The 20,724-nt window shown below is 44.1% G+C and overlaps 1 protein-coding gene across 5 annotated transcripts in view; it reads right to left on the bottom strand.

Annotated features, from left to right (window-relative positions):
* Positions 1 to 14,583: 14,583 nt before the first annotated feature.
* Positions 14,584 to 20,724, bottom strand: part of slc25a29l (solute carrier family 25 member 29-like) — a 62,646-nt gene continuing 56,505 nt past the window's right edge. For 4 of the 5 annotated variants that reach the window (XM_069916436.1, XM_069916439.1, XM_069916440.1 and 1 more), the window contains one exon: positions 14,584 to 17,279. In XM_069916436.1, the coding sequence (XP_069772537.1) occupies positions 16,536 to 17,279 (744 nt within the window). In that variant the 3' untranslated portion in view covers positions 14,584 to 16,535. The remainder of the gene's footprint in view (positions 17,280 to 20,724) is intronic. The other variant, XM_069916438.1, reaches the window with a different exon arrangement.

Genomic DNA, 20,724 nt, shown 5'->3' with positions numbered 1-20,724 from the left:
AGTCACAACTGTGATGGCCACATCATACCTGCCAATCTGTAGCTGTACTACAAGGTCATCTATTTTACATGCATGTTACATTATAAAATCTTTATCCATATACTTGTTACTTTTTGACTGTGTCCATATTGCATTGTAACTCATCCCAATAGCTGCAATTTTGCACTATCTGCCTGTCCTACCACACAAACTCCCTACTAGTTGTCACTATGTGTGCCAGCTGCCTCTACCTCTTCACTACCCCCTGTATATCTAGTTTAAACCTCCTCTCTTTGCCCCCCCCAAAAAAAAATCCCACCCAACAGCATTAGCAAACCTCCCTGCCAGTATTTCAGTTCCTCTTTCAGTTCAAGTGCAACCTTTCCTATTTGTACAGGTCATCCCTTCCCCAGAAAGATTCCAATGATCCAGGAACCTGAAACCCAGATCCCTGTACAATCTTCTCCATCGCTCATTTGCACTAGCTTCCTGTTCTGGCTTTCCCTAGCTCACAGCACCAGGGGTAATCCAGACATTACAACTTTGCAGGTCCTCTTTAGCCTCTTGTAACTTGCTAAACTTGGTTTGCAGTCCTGTCATTGATACCAATATGGACCACGACCTCTGCTCACCCCTTCAAGAATTCTCAGACATACTAGACCCATGCACCCGGGAGACACTATCCTGTCTGTCCCCTAACTTTGAGTCCCTTATGACTATTGCTCTACAATATGACTTTGCCCTTCCCTTTTGAGGCTCAAAGCTGACCAAAGTGCTAAGTCTGGCTGCTGCCTTGCCCAGGTTGATCATCCCCCTCAGCAGTATCCAAAGGGATATACATGTTGCTGAGGGTAATGGCCACAGCGTGACCCTACATTGACTTTCCCCTTGCCTATCTATTTAACATCTACTAGCTGAATCCCAGATATCCTGAATTCACAAATATCTTCAGCATCTCAATCCAACAGGAAAGAAATATAAACACATCTGGTTTCTCCTTTGTTAAATCTCAAATTGAATTCAACCACTGTGATTACTGCCCTCTAATGGCCTCAAAAAGGCCTCAGTTCAGTGTGGTAACTTGCCTCAATGACTACCAACCAATAGTGCTCATACCCACAGTGGTGGTAGTTTGAGAGGTGGCTGTTGAAGCATATCGACTCCTGTCTGAGCAGTGGAATAGATCCATTAGAATTTGCCTACTGCAACAGGTCTACAGCAAATGCCATCTCACTGGCTTTACACAAAGCCTTGAAATACCAGGACAGAAAAGGTGCAAACATCAGGGTACTCTTTATCAACTACAGTTCAGCATTCAACACCAGCACCCCTCAAAACTAATCAGTAAACTCTTGATGTCCCTTTGTGCAATGTATTTATTTATTTAGACATACAGCACAATAATAGGCCATTTTGGCTCATGGCTTCATGCAGCTCAATTTACAGTCCATTAATCTACACCCATGGTACACTTTGAATGGTTGGAGGAAACCAGAGACCCTAGGGAGAACCCACACAGACATGGAAAGAGCTTAGTGCAGGATCTGAACCCAGGTCCAGACCCAATCACTTCGTGCTGGATCCGTTACGTCAACCTGCATTTTATCACATCCAGGCCCCAGTTGGTGTGATTGGCAAAATCATCTCCTGAATCACTATTGGCACCAGAGGACCACACTTTGCCCCCTTCACTACTCATTCCACACTATTGACTGTGTGGCTTTAGTTATACTGGGCTGTTTAAGAGGGTGATGAGTCCACATCTAGGAAAGATTGAATGGTGTAACCTCACATTCAGTATCACCAAGACCTTAAGAGTTGATTGTGGACTTCAGGAAAGGAAAACCAGCAGTACAAACCCAGTAATCATTGGGGAATTCAGAGGAGAGGGTAAGCAATTTTAAATTCCTGGGAGTTGCTATCCTGGAGATCCTTTTCTGGGCCCATCATACCAATGTTACTTACCATGAAAGTATTGTCAGCACCTCTACTTTCTCAGGAGTTGGTATTGTATGACATTGAAAACCTTTGCAAACATATACAGCAAAATGGAAAGTGCTGATTGGCTGCATCATGGCCCGAAATGGAGACACCAATACCTCCTGAGAGTAAAGCTCTGCAAAAGATAATGGACACAGCCCAGTACATCACAGGCAAAAGTCTGCCCACCATTGAGAACATCTACATGGAATGCAGTAATCGGAGAGCAGCAGCAATTATCAAGGATTCACACCGCTCAGGACATGCTCTGTGCTCACTCCTGCCATCAAGAAAGTGGGTGCTTCAGGCTTGTACCACCAGATTCAGGAACAGCTGCTATCCCTCAACCATCAGACACCTTAACAACAATCTCAGACTTATTTAAGGGCTCTTGGCACATTGTTTAGTAATGAAGTTTTTCTCCCCCTGTATTGGCAGTCAATTTGTTTAGTTTTTCTTTATACATAATCCTCAAGTACAGTTTAATTACTGATAAGTAGAAATTCTGCCTGGCCTACAAGAAGAAAGTATCTTCTGTAGGTACTCGACAATAAATTTCAACTCTGACAAATTTGAAGGCAAGTATACTCTTTGCCTTCATTACCATACTGTCTGTATTACCACTTGCAGGTTACTTCCTATGAACTTCCTCTTGTACTGTAGATCCCTCTACACATTAATGTTTGCATTCCGCCATTTAGTTTATACTTTCCTGTTAGATTTCATTAGCAAGAGGGCAATAACTTTATCTTTTTAAATCTTTGTCTTAGTCGGAGACATTAACCAGGCCTATCTCCAGAAAACTCTGCCCAACTACCACCAGCCTGTAACCTGGTATACTAGAGGTCCAGCACATTTGACCACTGCTAAATTAAAATAAGGAAGACTTCAGATTCCCCAAACTGGACCCTTTCATCTTCATGGTGAATGTCTAATCCCTTTATACTTCTATCCCTTAATACAGAAGGTCTTGAAGCATTTCACTTCTTCCCGGACCAAAGACCTGACCAGTCACCCTCTACCACCACCCTCCTCCTCCTGGCAGAACTTTAAACAACTTCTTTAATGTCTCATTTCCTCCAAATCAATGGAGTAGCCACATGGGTCCCAGTTACACCTGCCTGTGAGCTTTGTGGAGCAATCCATGCTGCAAACCTACACAAGCAAAAGAGTAAGGGGGGAGGTGATAAGTGGAGAAGGGAGGAAGGGGACAGCTACCATCAAGGGGAGAAGGGATGGTGGTACATTGGGGCTGCCTCATGCACCTGTGATGAGCTTGTCAACTTCATTCACTTTGTGCCCAATTTCCACCTTGATCTCACCTGGTCAATCTCCAATAACACTCTCCCCTTCCTGGATCTCTCTGTCTCGGGAGACAAACATTCTACTGACACATTACAAGCTCATTAACTCCCACAAATACCTTGACTACACTTCCTCACACCCTGAACCCTTCAAGGATTTAATCCCCTTCTCTCAATTTCTCCCTCTCTGCCACATCTTCCCAAGATTAGGTCTTCCAAAGTGTCTGTTCCACAAACATGGCTTCCCCTCCATGACCATCAACTCACCCCTCACTTGTATCTCCTCCATTTCCTGCTCATCTGCCCTGTCCCCCTTATCCTCACTTACCACCAGCACCGCATCCAACACATTATCCTCTGAAATTTCCAGCACTTTACAACAGGATCCCACTACCAGACATATCTTCCTCTCTCCTCCCCTTTCTGTCTTCTGTAGGGGTCACTCCCTCATGCACTCATTCCCCCCCCCCCCCCCCCCGTCATTAAAATAAAACCCAGCACCTTCTCCTGTGGCTGCAGGAGGTGCCATACCTGCACCCACACCTCCCCCTCACCACAGTCCTGACCCCCAAATATAAATAGGCCTTTCAAATGAAGCAACACTTCACTTGTGTATCCACAGGACTGATTTGCTCCATCTGGTGCTCCCTTTGTAGCCTTCTCTACATCAGAGAGACTGGGCGCAGATTGGGAGATCATTTCGCTGAGCACCTTTGCTCCATTTGCAACAGTGACAGACACCACCCAGTAGCCAACCATTCCAGTTCTGTCATATTTCCATACTCGTATGTCTGTCCATGGCCTTGTGTACTATCCCCCCAAGACCACCCGCAAATTGGAGGAACAACACCTGATTTTCTGTCTGGGCAGTCTCCAGCCAGATGGCATTAACATCGACTTCTCCACTTTCTGTTAACCTCCTCTCTTCCCCCTCCCTTCACCTTGCCATCCCTTCTCCCCTTGATGGTAGCTGTCCCCTTCCTCCCTTCTCCACTTATCACTTCCTGCCTTTGTGACTGCACCTCCCCCTTTACTCTTTTGCTTGGAGACCTGCCAACATTTTTCCATACTTTGAAGGGCTCAAGCCAAAACATCAGTTATGTATTTTTAACTTTGCTATATAAAGGATATTATTTGACCTGCTGAATTTTTACTTTAACCATGGTGCCTACAGATTTTTATGTTTTACTTCCATCTGGAAGGCTTATCGTTCTTCCTTGAGACCACATTTTGGAAAGTCACATTATCTGGCTGTGCTCCTTCTGCCTTCATGCAAACAGAGCCTTAAAAGAAAGGCTAAGGAGATCAGGACTGCTAGAAGGTAGTCAGCTGGAGGCTGAAGAATGGTTCCTCAAGTAAGTGGATTTGGATTTATCTCAGGATCTAATGATTACACCACAGCTGTCACAGACTTTATCAAAATAGCTGTGGATAAGTGTGTCCCCATCAAATCCTTCATGGTTTTCCCCACCAGAAGCCCTGGATGAACAATAAACTCCAGAGGCTGCTGAGAGCTAGATCATTATAGGAGCAAGTATGACCAATGGAAAGACATCACCCACGCAAAGTGGAGTTCCAGCACGAAAATGGAAACAACCGTCGTGGCAGCACCTAAATTATCTAACCTACTACAAAACCAAATGTAGTGCAGTAAGAGATGGCAAAGCTTCACTCCCAGGTGAACTCGATGCCTCCCATGCCTGATTTGACAATAAGAGCATGTACTGCACACCCCCATGTCCCCTGATGATCCTCTACTGTCAATATCCAAGGATGACTTGTGGGGTGCCTTCAGGAGAGTGAATCTGAGGAAAGCATCTGGTCTGGATGGAGCACCCAGCTAAGTATTTAAAAAAATCTTCTGACCAACTTACCAATGTATTCACAGATATCTTAAATATTTCATTCTGGCAGACTGTGGTACCCTCCTGTTTCAAACAGGCATCAATCATACTGGTAACCAAGAAGAGAGTGGTAACCTGTCTAAATGACTAGCGACCAGTGGCACTTGCATCAACAGTGAAGAAGTGTTTTTAAAGGCTAGTGTTGAAATCCTATCTGAGCAGTGAAATGGATCTTTTCCAATTTGCCTATCGTAGCAACAGGTCTATGGTGGATGCCATCTCACTGGCTCTATAAAGCCCTGGAACACCTAGACAGCGAAAATGCATACATCAAGATGCTGTTTATTGACTACAGTTTTGCACTATCATCCCCTCAAAATTGATCAGAAAATTCCATGACTTGGGACTCAGCACCCTACTGTGTAATTGGATCCTTGATTTCCTCACCTCCAGACCATGATCTCTGAGGACTGGTAAGAACATCTTTATCAATACCGGAGCACCATAGACTGCATTCTTAGCCCCCCAGCTCTACTCATTTTACATCTATGACTGTGTGGGACGGTACAACTAATACCATCTACAAATTCACTGACAATACCACGGTAGTACAAAAAGGGGTGATGAGTCAGTATCCTGGAGGGAGATTGAAAATTCAGCTGAATTATGCACCAACAACAACCTGGCATTCAATGTCAACAAAACCGAGGAGCTGATTGTTGACTTCAGGAAGGGAAAACCAGAGGTGTACGATCCAGAGATCACCACTGGGAGATCAGAGGTGGAGAGGGTGAGCAAATTTAAGTTCTTCGGAGTCACTATCTCAGAGGATCTTTCCTGGAACCAACATATCAATGGCATCATGAAGAAAGCACATCAGCACCTCAGGAGTTTGGGGTTTGGTGTGAAATTTGAAAACCTAGTCAATTTCTACAGAGGTGTGGTGAAAGTGAGCTGAATCATGATTGAGTATGGGGACACCAATACCCCTGAGCAAAAATCTCTCTGCAAAAGGACATCACAGGCAACCCCCCTCCCCCCCCCCCCCCCCCACCATTGAGAACGTTTACAACGAATGTTGCCATTGGAGAGCAGCGGCAATCATCAAGGATCCGCACCACCCAGTGCACGCTCTGTTCTCTCTGCTACCATCATGAACCACAAGACTCACACTTCCAAGTTCAGGAACAGGTGCTGCCCCTACACCATCAGACTCCTCAACAATAAACTCAATCAGGGACTTCTTTTAGGACTCTTACTTTTGCACTTTATTGATTTTTTTCTCTTTAAATTGCACAGTTTGTTCACATTTCCTTATATCTTTACATGTGTACATTGTGATAATTCTGCCTTGCCTGGAGAAAAAAAAGAATCTCAGGGTGATGTCATGTATGTACTCTGACAATAAATCTAAATTTACTTTGCCGGATTAAACTCAATTGACCATTACTCTGCCCAGTTTTCCCACTGTGTTATTGACACTATCCACAATTCTAACATTTTTGGTGTCATCAGGCCACCTTCCTTCCTTTCGATCAAATTTATAGAATTAAAATGCAATCCTAGTACTGATCCTTGTGGAACAGCAATTTTAATAAACGTCTAGTCAAACTATCACCTCTTGTCTTCTATGACCAAGCTGATTTTGAATCAAATTAATTTAATGTTAATAGTCGGATATTGAGTAGACTGAGAAGGTAATTAGGTTTAATTTGTACCTTTTTATGGAGAATTCAGGACACTTATTTTTGTTCCTTTTGGCTCAGCATTTGGAATACATTTAAATACATTTAAAAAAAATGAGTGGTGGACTAGCCTCGCCAAACGAACACAGCTCAGCGCGGACATTGGCGACTTCAGGGGTTTCTACGAGGCTCTAAAGGCTGTGTACGGCCCCTCACCCCAAGTCCAAAGCCCGCTGCGCAGCTCAGACGGCAAAGTCCTCCTCAGCGACAAGATCTCCATCCTCAACCGATGGTCAGAACACTTCCAATCTCTTTTCAGTACCAACCGCTCAGTCCAAGATTCCGCCCTGCTCCAGCTCCCTCAACAGCCCCTAAGGCTAGAGCTGGATGAGGTTCCCACCCTGGATGAGACATATAAGGCAATCGAACAACTGAAAAGTGGCAAAGCAGCAGGTATGGATGGAATCCCCCCAGAAGTCTGGAAGGCTGGCGGCAAAACTCTGCATGCCAAACTGCATGAGTTTTTCAAGCTTTGTTGGGACCAAGGTAAACTGCCTCAGGATCTTCGTGATGCCACCATCATCACCCTGTACAAAAACAAAGGCGAGAAATCAGACTGCTCAAACTACAGGGGAATCACGTTGCTCTCCATTGCAGGAAAAATCTTCGCTAGGATTCTACTAAATAGAATAATACCTAGTGTCGCTGAGAATATTCTCCCAGAATCACAGTGCGGCTTTCGCGCAAACAGAGGAACCACTGACATGGTCTTTGCCCTCAGACAGCTCCAAGAAAAGTGCAGAGAACAAAACAAAGGACTCTACATCACCTTTGTTGACCTCACCAAAGCCTTCGACACCGTGAGCAGGAAAGGGCTTTGGCAAATACTAGAGCGCATCGGATGTCCCCCAAAGTTCCTCAACATGATTATCCAACTGCACGAAAACCAACAAGGTCGGGTCAGATACAGCAATGAGCTCTCTGAACCCTTCTCCATTAACAATGGCGTGAAGCAAGGCTGTGTTCTCGCACCAACCCTCTTTTCAATCTTCTTCAGCATGATGCTGAACCAAGCCATGAAAGACCCCAACAATGAAGACGCTGTTTACATCCGGTACCGCACGGATGGCAGTCTCTTCAATCTGAGGCGCCTGCAAGCTCACACCAAGACACAAGAGAAACTTGTCCGTGAACTACTCTTTGCAGATGATGCCGCTTTAGTTGCCCATTCAGAGCCAGCTCTTCAGCGCTTGACGTCCTGCTTTGCGGAAACTGCCAAAATGTTTGGCCTGGAAGTCAGCCTGAAGAAAACTGAGGTCCTCCATCAGCCAGCTCCCCACCATGACTACCAGCCCCCCCACATCTCCATCGGGCACACAAAACTCAAAACGGTCAACCAGTTTACCTATCTCGGCTGCACCATTTCATCAGATGCAAGGATCGACAATGAGATAGACAACAGACTCGCCAAGGCAAATAGCGCCTTTGGAAGACTACACAATAGAGTCTGGAAAAACAACCAACTGAAAAACCTCACAAAGATAAGCGTATACAGAGCAGTTGTCATACCCACACTCCTGTTCGGCTCCGAATCATGGGTCCTCTACCGGCACCACCTACGGCTCCTAGAACGCTTCCACCAGCGTTGTCTCCGCTCCATCCTCAACATCCATTGGAGCCCTCACACCCCTAACGTCGAGGTACTCGAGATGGCAGAGGTCGACAGCATCGAGTCCACGCTGCTGAAGATCCAGCTGCGCTGGATGGGTCACGTCTCCAGAATGGAGGACCATCGCCTTCCCAAGATCGTATTATATGGCGAGCTCTCCACTGGCCACCGTGACAGAGGTGCACCAAAGAAAAGGTACAAGGACTGCCTAAAGAAATCTCTTGGTGCCTGCCACATTGACCACCGCCAGTGGGCTGATAACGCCTCAAACCGTGCATCTTGGCGCCTCACAGTTTGGCGGGCAGCAGCCTCCTTTGAAGAAGACCGCAGAGCCCACCTCACTGACAAAAGGCAAAGGAGGAAAAACCCAACACCCAACCCCAACCAACCAATTTTCCCTTGCAACCGCTGCAATCGTGTCTGCCTGTCCCGCATCGGACTGGTCAGCCACAAACGAGCCTGCAGCTGACGTGGACTTTTTTACCCCCTCCATAAATCTTCGTCCGCGAAGCCAAGCCAAAGAAAAAAGAAATAAACCATAACTGGTCCCTGCAATGATGGTACAGGTTGAAGTCCTGGAATGAATGCCTTTTGTATGGTAGGTCAGTGCAAAGTAATCACCCCGCTCATCCAAGTGGTTATCTCATCCATTACCGTGATGATACGACCACTTGACTGTCTGTGACTGCCTGCCTACTGCAGGGGAAAACCCACTGTACCTGCAGGGAGGTCACCTGGAAGGCTGGCTCCAGCTACTCCCTGCCAATCACTGGCCCCGTATAAAGGCTCACACTGGCCCTTGGGCAGGAGTAGAGCACACAAAGCCAGAAGGGATACTGAACCTTGTGTGCAAGTTTTACACTAATTAAAGCCTGTAGTAGTCTTTGTAATTTTTACTCGTTTGTTCGCAATGCAGGGACACCACAATTAAATTAGCTTAATTTTAAAGAACCATGGTGAAGTTGCTCAGCATAGAAAAACTGGAACTGACCCCCAACTCCTGGAAGCTCCAGCCCACTTTGAGATCTGGAAGCTCTGGCCCACTTCGAAATCTGGAAGCACGCGATCAGGGCAATCATCCCCACTCAGGCTGAGGTCATCAACTCAGACCAAAAGAAACTCATGGTACTGCGTACAAAACTGGGCCCATTCGTGTTCCAGGTGACCCGTGACTGTATTGAGTACAAACCGGCGACGACCATCCTGGAAAACATCTACCATCCTCCAGTGAATGTACTCCTCTCCAGATACCTTCTTAGCATCGGGCTACAACAACTGAGTGAGACAGTAGAGGCTTACCTAGGGGCACTGTGAACTGGTGTGCCCATGCATGACCAAGACCTGGGTGACTGCTGGGGAAGTGGAGCAACTCATCAAGGATGTGCATGTGTGACGCCTGCGATCAAAGGCGACCTGACAGAGACTGCTGGAAGAAAGCAATGTGAGGGTAATTGATGTGGTCTGCTCTCTGGAAGCTGCAGCCCACCATGCAGAAGCCTTTGATACTCACCTGGCTGATGCAGACAACCGCCACCACCGAGGGGCCCTACTGTGGAGAAGCGATTGCCACCACCAATCCATCCCACCACTGTAAGTGCTGCGGGGCCGGGTGTGGGTCCAACAGACACTCCTGGAAGAACTGCCCCACAAGGAACTCGTATTACTCCTGATGTGGTAAGAAAACCCACTTTGCCAAAGTGTGCCACTCCAAACGCCCTCCATGACCAGTCGGAAGCACCCTCGACCCTCCAGGCGCCTCCACGTGTGAGTATCGGGTAGTGGCATTGCTCCGTCCAGCACTTCCTCCTGCACCGGTGACATCTGTCCTGCCGACCTGACCCCTGGACTGCGCACGCATTGCACTCAACGCTGACACATACAATGTACCAGACCCACTACGCTGCTCAGATGATGATGCCCCCACCATCCTGGCTAATCGGAACTGCACCTACCAACCGCTACTCGCTGCCGCCAGCTTGGAACAGCGACTCTGACCCTGAGTTGGTCCTAGCATCCACCACACTGTCAGACAACATCCCCCATGGATTTGGGTGATCAATGATGGACATCGCTGTCAACAGGAAGGTAACAAAATGCCTGTTCAATAGCAGTAGTACTGAGAGCTATGTGCACCCGCATGTGGTCTGTACGCTGGGATTCAAAGTACACCCCACAAACTTTATATCACTTGTGCGGCCCAGGATGCTCGTGCGCTGTTCTCTAAATTTGACTGTGGGAGGGGAAACGTACAAAGGGTTCAGGCTCCTGATCATGCCAGAGCTCTATGCCCAGATTATCCTGGGACTAGATTTCCAGTTCTATCTCCACAGTGTCACTCTGGCTTTCGATGGCCCACTCCCCCACTCACCGTCCACAATGCCAAACCTAGCAACTGCCCCTGCCTCACCTGCAGCTGTCCACCCTATGGGTACCCCCTCCCTCCCTCTTCAACCATCTGCCAGGAGCAGGTGTTACTGTGCAGCCAACAGGGCTTTCATAAAGGCTGAGATACAACGGCTTCTGGCAGAAGGGGCAATAGAACCCAGCACAAGCCCCTGGTGAGTCCAGGTCTTGGTACTAAAAGGGGGTAGTAAACCAAGGATGGTCATCGACTATAGTCAGACCATCAACCAGTACACCCTGTTGCACGCCTACCCACTACCCCATATTGCTGACATGGTCAACGAGATAGCCCAGTACAGGGTTTTCTCAATCATTGACCTAAAATTTGTCCTATCATCAGGTCCCCAAACATGCCCGGGATAAGCCCTATTACCGCCTTTGAAGCTGACAGGTGCGTCAGTTCCACTGAGTCCCCTTTAGAGACACATGGAGTCTCTGTGTTCCAGAGGGAGATATACCATATGGTAGACTGACATAATCTAAGAGCGACCTTCCCATACCTGTAAAATGTCACCATCTGTGGCCACGACCAGCAGGATCACGATGCTAACCTGGAGAAGTTCCTTTGGATGGCAGAAGCATTAAATCTCACCTATAATAGGGAGAAGTGCGTGTTCAGCACCACCCACCTTGCCATCATTGGGTGTGTCGTGGAGCATAATGTCATCAGTCTCGACCTCAAATGCATGTGCCCTCTGATGGAACTTCCCCCTCCCCCACATGATCAAGGCAGTATAGGCCAGGGAAGTTCAACGACTCCCCCGATGCTGTCCCAGACCTGAACCAGCATGCAGTCCGACCAACTGCAGGTGCTGCATGACACCCTTTGCCACCCAGGCATCACTCACCTGTACCACTTTGTGAAATCCCCAAATCTCCCCTTCACTGCTGGGTCTGTGCGGAGTGCAAACCACGCTTCTTCCATCCAGCACAGGCCCATGTAATAAAGGCCATTTGGCCCTTCTAGCAACTTCGCATTGACTTTAAGGGACCACTGCCTTCCACAAACAAGAATGTCTATTTCCTCCAGGTCATAGACGAATACTCCAGTTTCCTGTTTGCCATCTCTTGCTACAATACCTCCACCGCCTCTGTTATAAAGGCACTGGTGCAGATTTTTTACCATGTTATGGTACCCGGCATTCATCCACAGTGATCGGGGGTCCAGCTTCATGAGTGAGGAGCTGCACCAGTACCTGGTGATACGAGGCATTGCATCTAGTTGCACGACTAGCTACAACCACAGGAGCAACGGGCAAGTAGAATGTGAGAACGGGGTAATCTGGAAGGCAGTCCTCCTGGTCCTTGGGTTGAAAGGATGGTCTACTAACTACTGGCAGGAGGCCCTCCATGCCATATGGTCACTCTGATGTAGTTACCAACCAGACCCCGCAGGAACGCCTTTCCTTCCCCAGGAAATCAGTTGATGTCTCTGGGACCAATCCTCCTCCATAGACATGAGGGCTCACAAATCCAACCCCCTGGTTGAGCAGTTGCACCTCCTCCATGCTAAACCACATTACAACTATGTGGTGTACCCCAATAGATGTGGCAGGAGCCCAGCCCCCCAACCCGGGTACCCCTGGCATCTCCAGAACTCTCCTTGTACAGACATCCTCCACCCACCATCAACCACAGGACCCCACTACCTGTGGACTCACCCCTGACCTACATCCCCTCACTACCATGCACACCACTGGCTGCCCTGACCACCCCAGAACCAGCCAACCTTCAGGCGGCCCTGTCTCCACTGACCATTGACCAAAAGCCTGTCGTGCGATGGTCGCAGAGGCAACGGCGACCAACAGATCACCTGAATTTGTAAATGTTTTCTCTCCCAACTACTCTATATTTTAGTGGATACTTGGCACGAAGACTGTGGTGGACACTTTTTTTCTCCCCCAGGACATTATAAGGAGTGAATGTGGTGATACAACCACTGGACTGTCTGCCCTCCTGCACTGCCTACTGCAGGGGACAACCTACTGTACCTTCAGGGAGGTAACCTGGGAGTCTGGCTCCACCTACTCCCTGCCAATCACTGGCCCCATATAAAGACTCTTGGGCAGGAGTAGAGCACACAGAGCCAGAAGGGATACTGAACCTTAGAGTGCGTTTTAAGCCTGAGATACTGCCTTCATAGTTTGTGCTTCTTTGCACTGCAGCACACAATTATCATGAGTCCAGTTTGGCAGGCATGTTGTTTGGCGCTCTGCCAATCCACTGGATGATGGGAGCTTAAAAAATACTGGAGGAACTCAGTGCGCCAAGCAGCATCAGTGGGAGAAAAAAAGAATGGTCAACATTGCAGGCCGAAATGCTTCATTATCAGGTGATTAAGGGCTCTTGCCCACATTCTGATCATTCTTTTACTCCCATAAATACTGCTTGACCTGCAGAATTCCTCCAAATTGTGCCTAGATTCCGATTCCAATTCCAACATTCCATGTTCCTGGCCTTGGATTTCAAGTCTACAACATTGAAGAATATTAATCTATCAACTGATGGAGAGTGGATCCACTGGTTTGGATTGCTCCTGGTTTCTTTTGGCCAATGTTAAAGTCACTCAGGCTCAATCCCATTAAATGCACCCGTTAGCCTGTTTGTAGTGGTTTATCCTACAGATGAACTGGAAAGGAAATGATGATGAAATAGGTGCACATTGGAAGAAAGTTATGATTGAGAGCTGCTATTTTAAAGGCAACTCTTTCATTAAAATGCACAAAGATCTTTTTAGGAATGACTGAGATAGGTGTCTTAATCTAGGTGTTTTTAAATTGTTTTTGATAACTAGATATTTACAACTGTTGATTCTAACCTCTTATTCCAGATTATTAATTAATTGGGCGATGCAGTTAGCTCTATGTTGTTACAGAGCCAACGATTGGGACTGGGGTTGAAATCACATTGCTGTCTGTAAGGAGTTCCTGTGTTCTTTGTGTGGGTTTTCAACAGGTGCTCTGGTTTCCTCCCACCATTTGAAACTTACCCAGATGTAGATAAATTTGGCAGGATGGGCTTGAGGGCCAGAATGGCCTGTTAATGTGCTGGATGTCTAAATTTTAAAATATGAAACTGAATTTGAGGTTTCACAGCTGCCATGGTGAAATTCAAAAATGCCTCTCAATTTTTGCTGCTGATCTCCCGAACACCGATTAGTAACGTGACCCCGACCCTCATGTTCCAAGTGTATAATGATAGTCTGTGTGCCAAAGCAAAATAATGTATTTTCTGAAATTAAAAGAAATGCTGATGGTTCTCAGAGCTCAGGTTGCATCTGCATGGTGCAACAGGGTTTCAGCTCAATCGGGGCTTGAAAAGTTAGAAGTAATTTAGTTAGCAGAGGTAGAAAGGCAGTAAGAACAAATAGGAATAGCCTCCTTCACCTTTAATTTGGATTTCATTTCAAACTTTTCAATTAAAAATTACGAGACAATTCTAAGTTTACTTGTGTTTGTCTTGCTAATGTTTTAACTATGTAGAACTCTTCCAAATATCAGTATTATAAGCAAAACAATAGTTATTTTAAGTAAATCCACACGAAACTTAAGATTATTTTTGAAAAAGAATTTGTAAATTACTTCAAAAGATCACACTTTTCTGATATTTCCCGAAGGGAAGAACTCAACAGTAACTTGCAAAGATTTGGTTAGAACTTGTATTCGAATAGTAGTGCTGGAGAGGGCAAAAATATTTTAAAAGTCACAAAATGACAAGAATTTTAACTGAATATGGATTTTATTTTCCTTTCCAGTCTTCATAAGGTACTTTACATAGTAAGGTACACATTGTAAAATAGGACGAAAGTAGTAATTGACAACACAAACTCACTGACCAAAATCAAACCAGTGTTAATCAAGCATGCATTTTCAATCTGAAATGGAAATTGTTCAGACATTCATCAAGGTTTCCAGAGGCAAACATTTCAAAAATGCAATTTGCTTGATAGAAAGTTGATCCTGGTGCTAGGAACATACAATTTCTCACCCCCCACACTGAAATAAAGTGTTCTGTGCCCATTAAGGGTCCTGGAGATGGTACAATATTTGCTAATCAGCATCTCAGACCAGTATGTATTGCACTTATCCCAAATTACAGCGTAAATTAAATCCTGTAATTCTACCCATTGTCAGTCATTTAATGTTACGTAAACTGCCCAGAATCAAAACATGCCTCACAGAAATGTATAAAAATGGGCAGGTGGGATTCATGCATTAAAAATGACCCAATAAAAAGGAGTGATGGAAGCTTTGGGAGATGAAACCAGGAGCGCTTGAACTTTCTCCTTGAAAAATAAAGCTTAAAACTACTGTACATTGACAATAACTTGATTGCATTTTAAAAAATATTGTCAGAATCCTACTGCTACCCAGACCAGCATTTTGTTTTTTTTTTCATTCACCAGAAGGCAAAATTAAACATTTAACTTTCAGCTGCTAAACATACTAAGATGCACAAATCTCTTTAACAGATCTCAATGTAGCTAATACTGTATATCCCAGTATCTTAACAATCCACCAGTATGGATCCTCTCAATATGTCAATCTTTGGAAAGGCAAAACAGTTAATAGTCTGAATCTTTAATAGTTTAACATTGAAGAATTTATTTGAGCATTAGGAAACTAATCTGCATGGAAACTGTTAGCTGATCCACTCAGCAGGCACCTGTAGGACTTGCTGGCCAGCTGCTATACAGTAATAATTCCTTTTCAAAACATCAAGACAAACTAAATAAAAATTCATTAAGTGGGGAAAGATGGAGGACAAAAATTTAAAATGTTACAGCCAGATTTGCAGGAACAGCCTTGATTTTAAAATTGAGCTCGTGTAATATCAAATCGGAAATTAAATGAAAATTTGAAAATGGCTACAGGATTGCAATGTTGTGCAACAACAAAAATAAATGCAACATATGTAGAGTACTGAAGGCCTATTACCATTTAGGTATTGATTGTAACATTCAAATAAATCATTCAGGATAATCTCTCACTTTAAATGTTGACTGCTGAGAAAGTACAAGTACATTGTAATGCAACTAAACGTTAAATTATACACAAGGAAGACTTGCATTTACAGCTTACTTCACAGCCTCAAAATGCTCTAAGTGCTTTACAAGCAATGAATTGCTTTTGAAGCAGCCACATTCCTACAAACATCAAATGATCTGTTTTCGTGACATCGACATGGGATGCTAATAAACCACTTATTGCTTATAAAATCCCAGTACGCTGGATACAGTCAGAAGATGACTGTGTAAACTATATTCGGCAAAAGTTCATGTATAATTTATTGTTACTTGCCAGACGGAAACTGGTGGGCATTGGATTAGCTATGTTAATTAGCTTTATATACAGTACATGCTACAACTATGGGAGAGAATGGGAGGGTGGAGGCAGAAGGGCAAATAAATAAAACCCCACATTTTCCTACATATTTTTATTAATTAAATAGATATACATTCATTTGTATGAAGCTGTAGGCTCACAAAACAATGTAATTAATGGAATTCTGTTAAAAGTAAAACACAGGGCTATATTTTATAAAGAATTAATTCTTACATATTTACACACCAATGCTTTTTGATCATTTCACTTATAAAAATAGACCAAGTAAAATCCAGTTATCACAGCAGTTACACTCTGCACAAAGCATCATGAAGGGGGCACTGGTTTTAGAGGCTTGAAGGCTGCTGGATTGCTGGGGAAGCCTCCTGCTCCTTGCAACTCTCATCGGCTCTTGAGTACATGAGGAAGAGTGTAACAGTGGCAAAAGTAGCAGCATTGACAGGGAACGCTCTCAGAAGGGTAGAGGTGAGCCCTCGACTGAACACTTGCCACCCTTCCTTCCTGTAGCTCTGACGGACACAGTCCATGATGCCATTGTACTGGTTTTTTCCTCCAACTCCATCAGCCTGCAATCGGGATTTAATCACATCAATAGGATAGGTGGAGATCCAAGATGTAATCCCAGACATGCCACCAGAAAACAGGAGTTTAGGAATTACAAAACTATCATCAGGTTCACAATTTAAGGCCCTAGTCAGACAATCATATGTAAGGAAGTAGAAGCCAAAGCCAGGTATTTCTCTTAAAATGGTGGTCACCATGCCTTTGTTAATTCCACGAATTCCTTGCTTTTTATAAATTCTAACCAAACAGTCCAGTGAATTCTTATAGACTTTACTTTTAGCTTGATATTCACCCATGCCTTGAAGCTGCATCCTGGTTTTTGCTAGTTCCATGGGGCAACAGATGATGCACTGAATACCTCCTGCTGCAGCCCCTGCAAAGAATTGATTAAATGGTGTATCTTTTCCCAAATGACGCATTGCATTTCCTTGAACGCCAAAAACAATCGCATTGATAAACGTCAAACCCATCATTGGTGAACCAATACCTTTGTAAAATCCAAAAACCTGCAGCATAAAATGTGAAAAGACAGATTTTAAAAATGAGATACAATTATAATATACCTAGAAACAAATTCTATCTTTGTACCCTGTTCAATGATACCCAGTCTTCAAAAAGAGTTATGCTCTTTTTAAAAAAAAAAAATTTATATGAAATTAACAATTTATACTTTGGTACTTTCACATATTTTCTGCATTTAATAAAGGCAGCATTTATTGCCCATCCACAAATGCCCTTGAGATGGCACTGCTCTGTACAAGACAATTCCACAATTTTGTTGGTTAGTAAGTTTCTGGTTTCAGACCCAGTGATAAAGAGTTCATAATATAATGGCAGAAAATTAGTTCTTATTATCAGTACCAGCTGCCACCATCCTGCAACTTCCAAGCACCAAGTCTTCAGATAATTAAATATGAGAATTCAAGATCAGCTGTTAGTGATAGCTCCTCCCAACTTTTCCAAGTCAAGAAAGTGTGCAACTTGGAGATGAGCCTGCAGTGATGGAGTTCTCATGCACTTGCTGCCCATCTCTTACTTGGTTGCAGAGGCTTTGCAGAACGTCCTACATTGGAGACAGACATAATGGATCCTGTGGGATGGTTTCCCAAGCAGACTGTCCAAACTAGAACTCACTTGTTTGGCTGGCAGTGAGAGAGCCCTCCCAGACAGACCCTTCCTGAATAGTAGGATCCTCACTCCCTATACATGCTATCCTCAAGATATCTATCGAATGCAAGGGCCCTTATCAAAATTCATCCTGAGCAGCTGTACAACAAATGCCTGATCTACAGGTGCCAAGACTAAGACAAACATCAAGAGATGTTGGCAAATTATCAACTTTATGAAATATATACTTTTGTTTTTCATGACAGAGATGTTCACCTTGTACATTCCAAGTTATAGGAGTATTTACGAAGGAATGTCCTGAAGTTTGACACAGTCAAATAGAAGGTTTGTGAGGAAGGGAAAGAATTTAGGGTCCTGCTACCTTTAGACACCAAGGGGCTGGGTCCAATGTTATAGCCCTTCAAAGACTTGAAATGTTTAGTGTTCTAGGGCCACCATGATGATATGATGAATGCAAAAAAAACAAAAACTCATATTCTGTATTGTTTTGTATTTCTTGTATACATTTTTGAGGAAACAAATTTTGTTCTTAAATAAAAAACTATCAAGATTTGTCAGTTAGGTCTTGGACCAAAATGTCAAATCCCTCCCCCTGCTCCCTAGATGCTGCTTGTCCCACTGAATGTTTCCAGGATTTTCTGCTTTTAAGTCAGATTTGTAGCACTTGTACTGTTTTTTTATTTTCAATGTTTTATTTTCAACTAATGACATTTCTGAACGATCAGATCATTGAATATTTGTTTATATAATTTATAAACCTGCAGAACAGGACCGAACAAACAATTGCCACTCTTTTTTGGCCAATGTTAAACTTTACCCTAAATATCACAGACAACAAAGACACACATGAAATGTGTTTATATGTATCTTTCCAAAAATGAGAGTCAACACACAAAAGAACTCTGCAGTTCTTAATAATATAATAAATTTCCTATAAAAATAGACTGTACAAGTTTTGATACGAGTGTGTTGTGAAGGACTATTTATCCTTCCTTAGTTAAATGGATTCAAAATTGGCTGAATGGGAGAAGACGGAATGGTAGTGGATGATTGCTTCACAGTCTGGAGGCCTCCGGGATCGGTGCTGGGACCATCAATATTTGTCATCTCTATCAATGATCTGGATAATAATGTGGTAAATTGGATCAGCATGTTTGCAGTTGACACACAGATTGGAGGTATTGTGGACAGCAAAAGTGGTTTCCAAAGCTTGCAGAAGGATCTGGACCAGATGGAAAAATGGGCTGAAAAATTGGCAGATGAAATTTAATGCAGATAAGTGTGAGGTGTTGCATTTTGGAAGGACAAACCAAGGTAGGACATACACAGTAAATGGTAGGGCACTGAGGAGTGCGGAGGAATAAAGGGATCTGGGAATACAGATACACAATTCCCTGAAAGTGGCGTCACAGATAGAAAGAGTTGTAAGGAAAGCTTTTGGCATCTTGGCCTTCATAAATTAAAGTATTGAGTATAGGAGTTGGGATGTTATGGCGAAGTTGCGCAAGACATTGGTGAGGCCAAATTTGCAGTATTGTGTGCAGTTCTGGTCACCAAACTAGAGGAAGGATATCAGTAAGATCCAAAGAATGCAGAGATTTACTAGGATGTTTCTAGGACTTCAGGAGTGGAGTTACAGGGAACGATTAAACAGGTTAGGACTTTATTCCTTGGAGAGTAGAAGAATGAGGGGAGATTTGATAGAAGATTACAAAATTATGAGGCATGTAGACAGGGTAAATATGAGTAGGCTCTTTCCACTTCGAGTAGGAGAGATAAATATGAGAGGACATGGCTTTAGGGTGCAAGGTTTATGTGGAACATTAGGGGGAACTTGTTCACTCAGACTGGTGGGAGTTTGGAATGAGCTGCCATGTGTCATGGTAAATGCGGGCTCACTCTTAATTTTTAAGAATAAATTGGATAGATACATGGATGGGTGAGGTCTGTAGGGTTATGGAAAGGGTGCAGGTCAGTGGGAACAGAGGAATGATGTTTCAGCAGACTAGAGGGGCCAAATGGCCTGTTTTCTTTGCTGTCATTTTATATGGTTCTCTATGGTTCTAAATGCCTCAAACAGAATATAATGGATGAACATTTGTCACTACAGCAGGAACATATTTCAAAGGATAAGTATTAACTTTGCAACTAGCCTCTCAACAACAAAATACCAGAAAAAGTGTTCATAATACAATGGCAGAAAATTAGTTCTATTATCAGTACCAGCTGCCACCATCCTGCACTTCCAAGCACCAAGTCTTCAGATAATTAAATATGAGAATTCAAGATCAGCTGTTAGTGATAGCTCCTCCCAACTTTTCCAGCATGGAAGTCAGCCTTCTTATCCAACCTGTCCATAATGATCAAGTTACCTACCGAATCGGTTCCCATTTGTCTGTGGTTGGCCCATATTCCTCTCAACATTTGCTATATACGTATCTGCCTAAATGTCTTATAAACATTATGCGTACCCACTTCTACCACTGCCTGCTACTACCACTGTTTCACAGCTTGTTCCATATACCCACCATGCTCTTTGACTGAAAAGGTGCTCCACAAATCCCTTTTAAATCTTCTCCCCTCTCACCTTAAATCTCTGCACTCAAATTTTAGACTCTCCTACTATTGGGAAAATAGTAAGACTATTTACCTTATTTTTACCCCTTATGATGTGAGTGTGATGAAGGTAAGGGGGAGAAAGTTTAAGGGAGATGTACAAGGCCATTGTTTTATAAAGAGTGGTAGGTGCCTGGAAATGGCTGCTAGGAGTCATAGTGTAAGCAAATATAGGAGTTGCAGGCTTCGAGATAACATGGATATGAA

This window comes from Narcine bancroftii, chromosome 2 (assembly GCF_036971445.1).
Source record: "Narcine bancroftii isolate sNarBan1 chromosome 2, sNarBan1.hap1, whole genome shotgun sequence".
Lineage (NCBI taxonomy): Eukaryota > Metazoa > Chordata > Chondrichthyes > Torpediniformes > Narcinidae > Narcine > Narcine bancroftii.
This window is presented reverse-complemented; position numbering and strand designations above follow the sequence as displayed.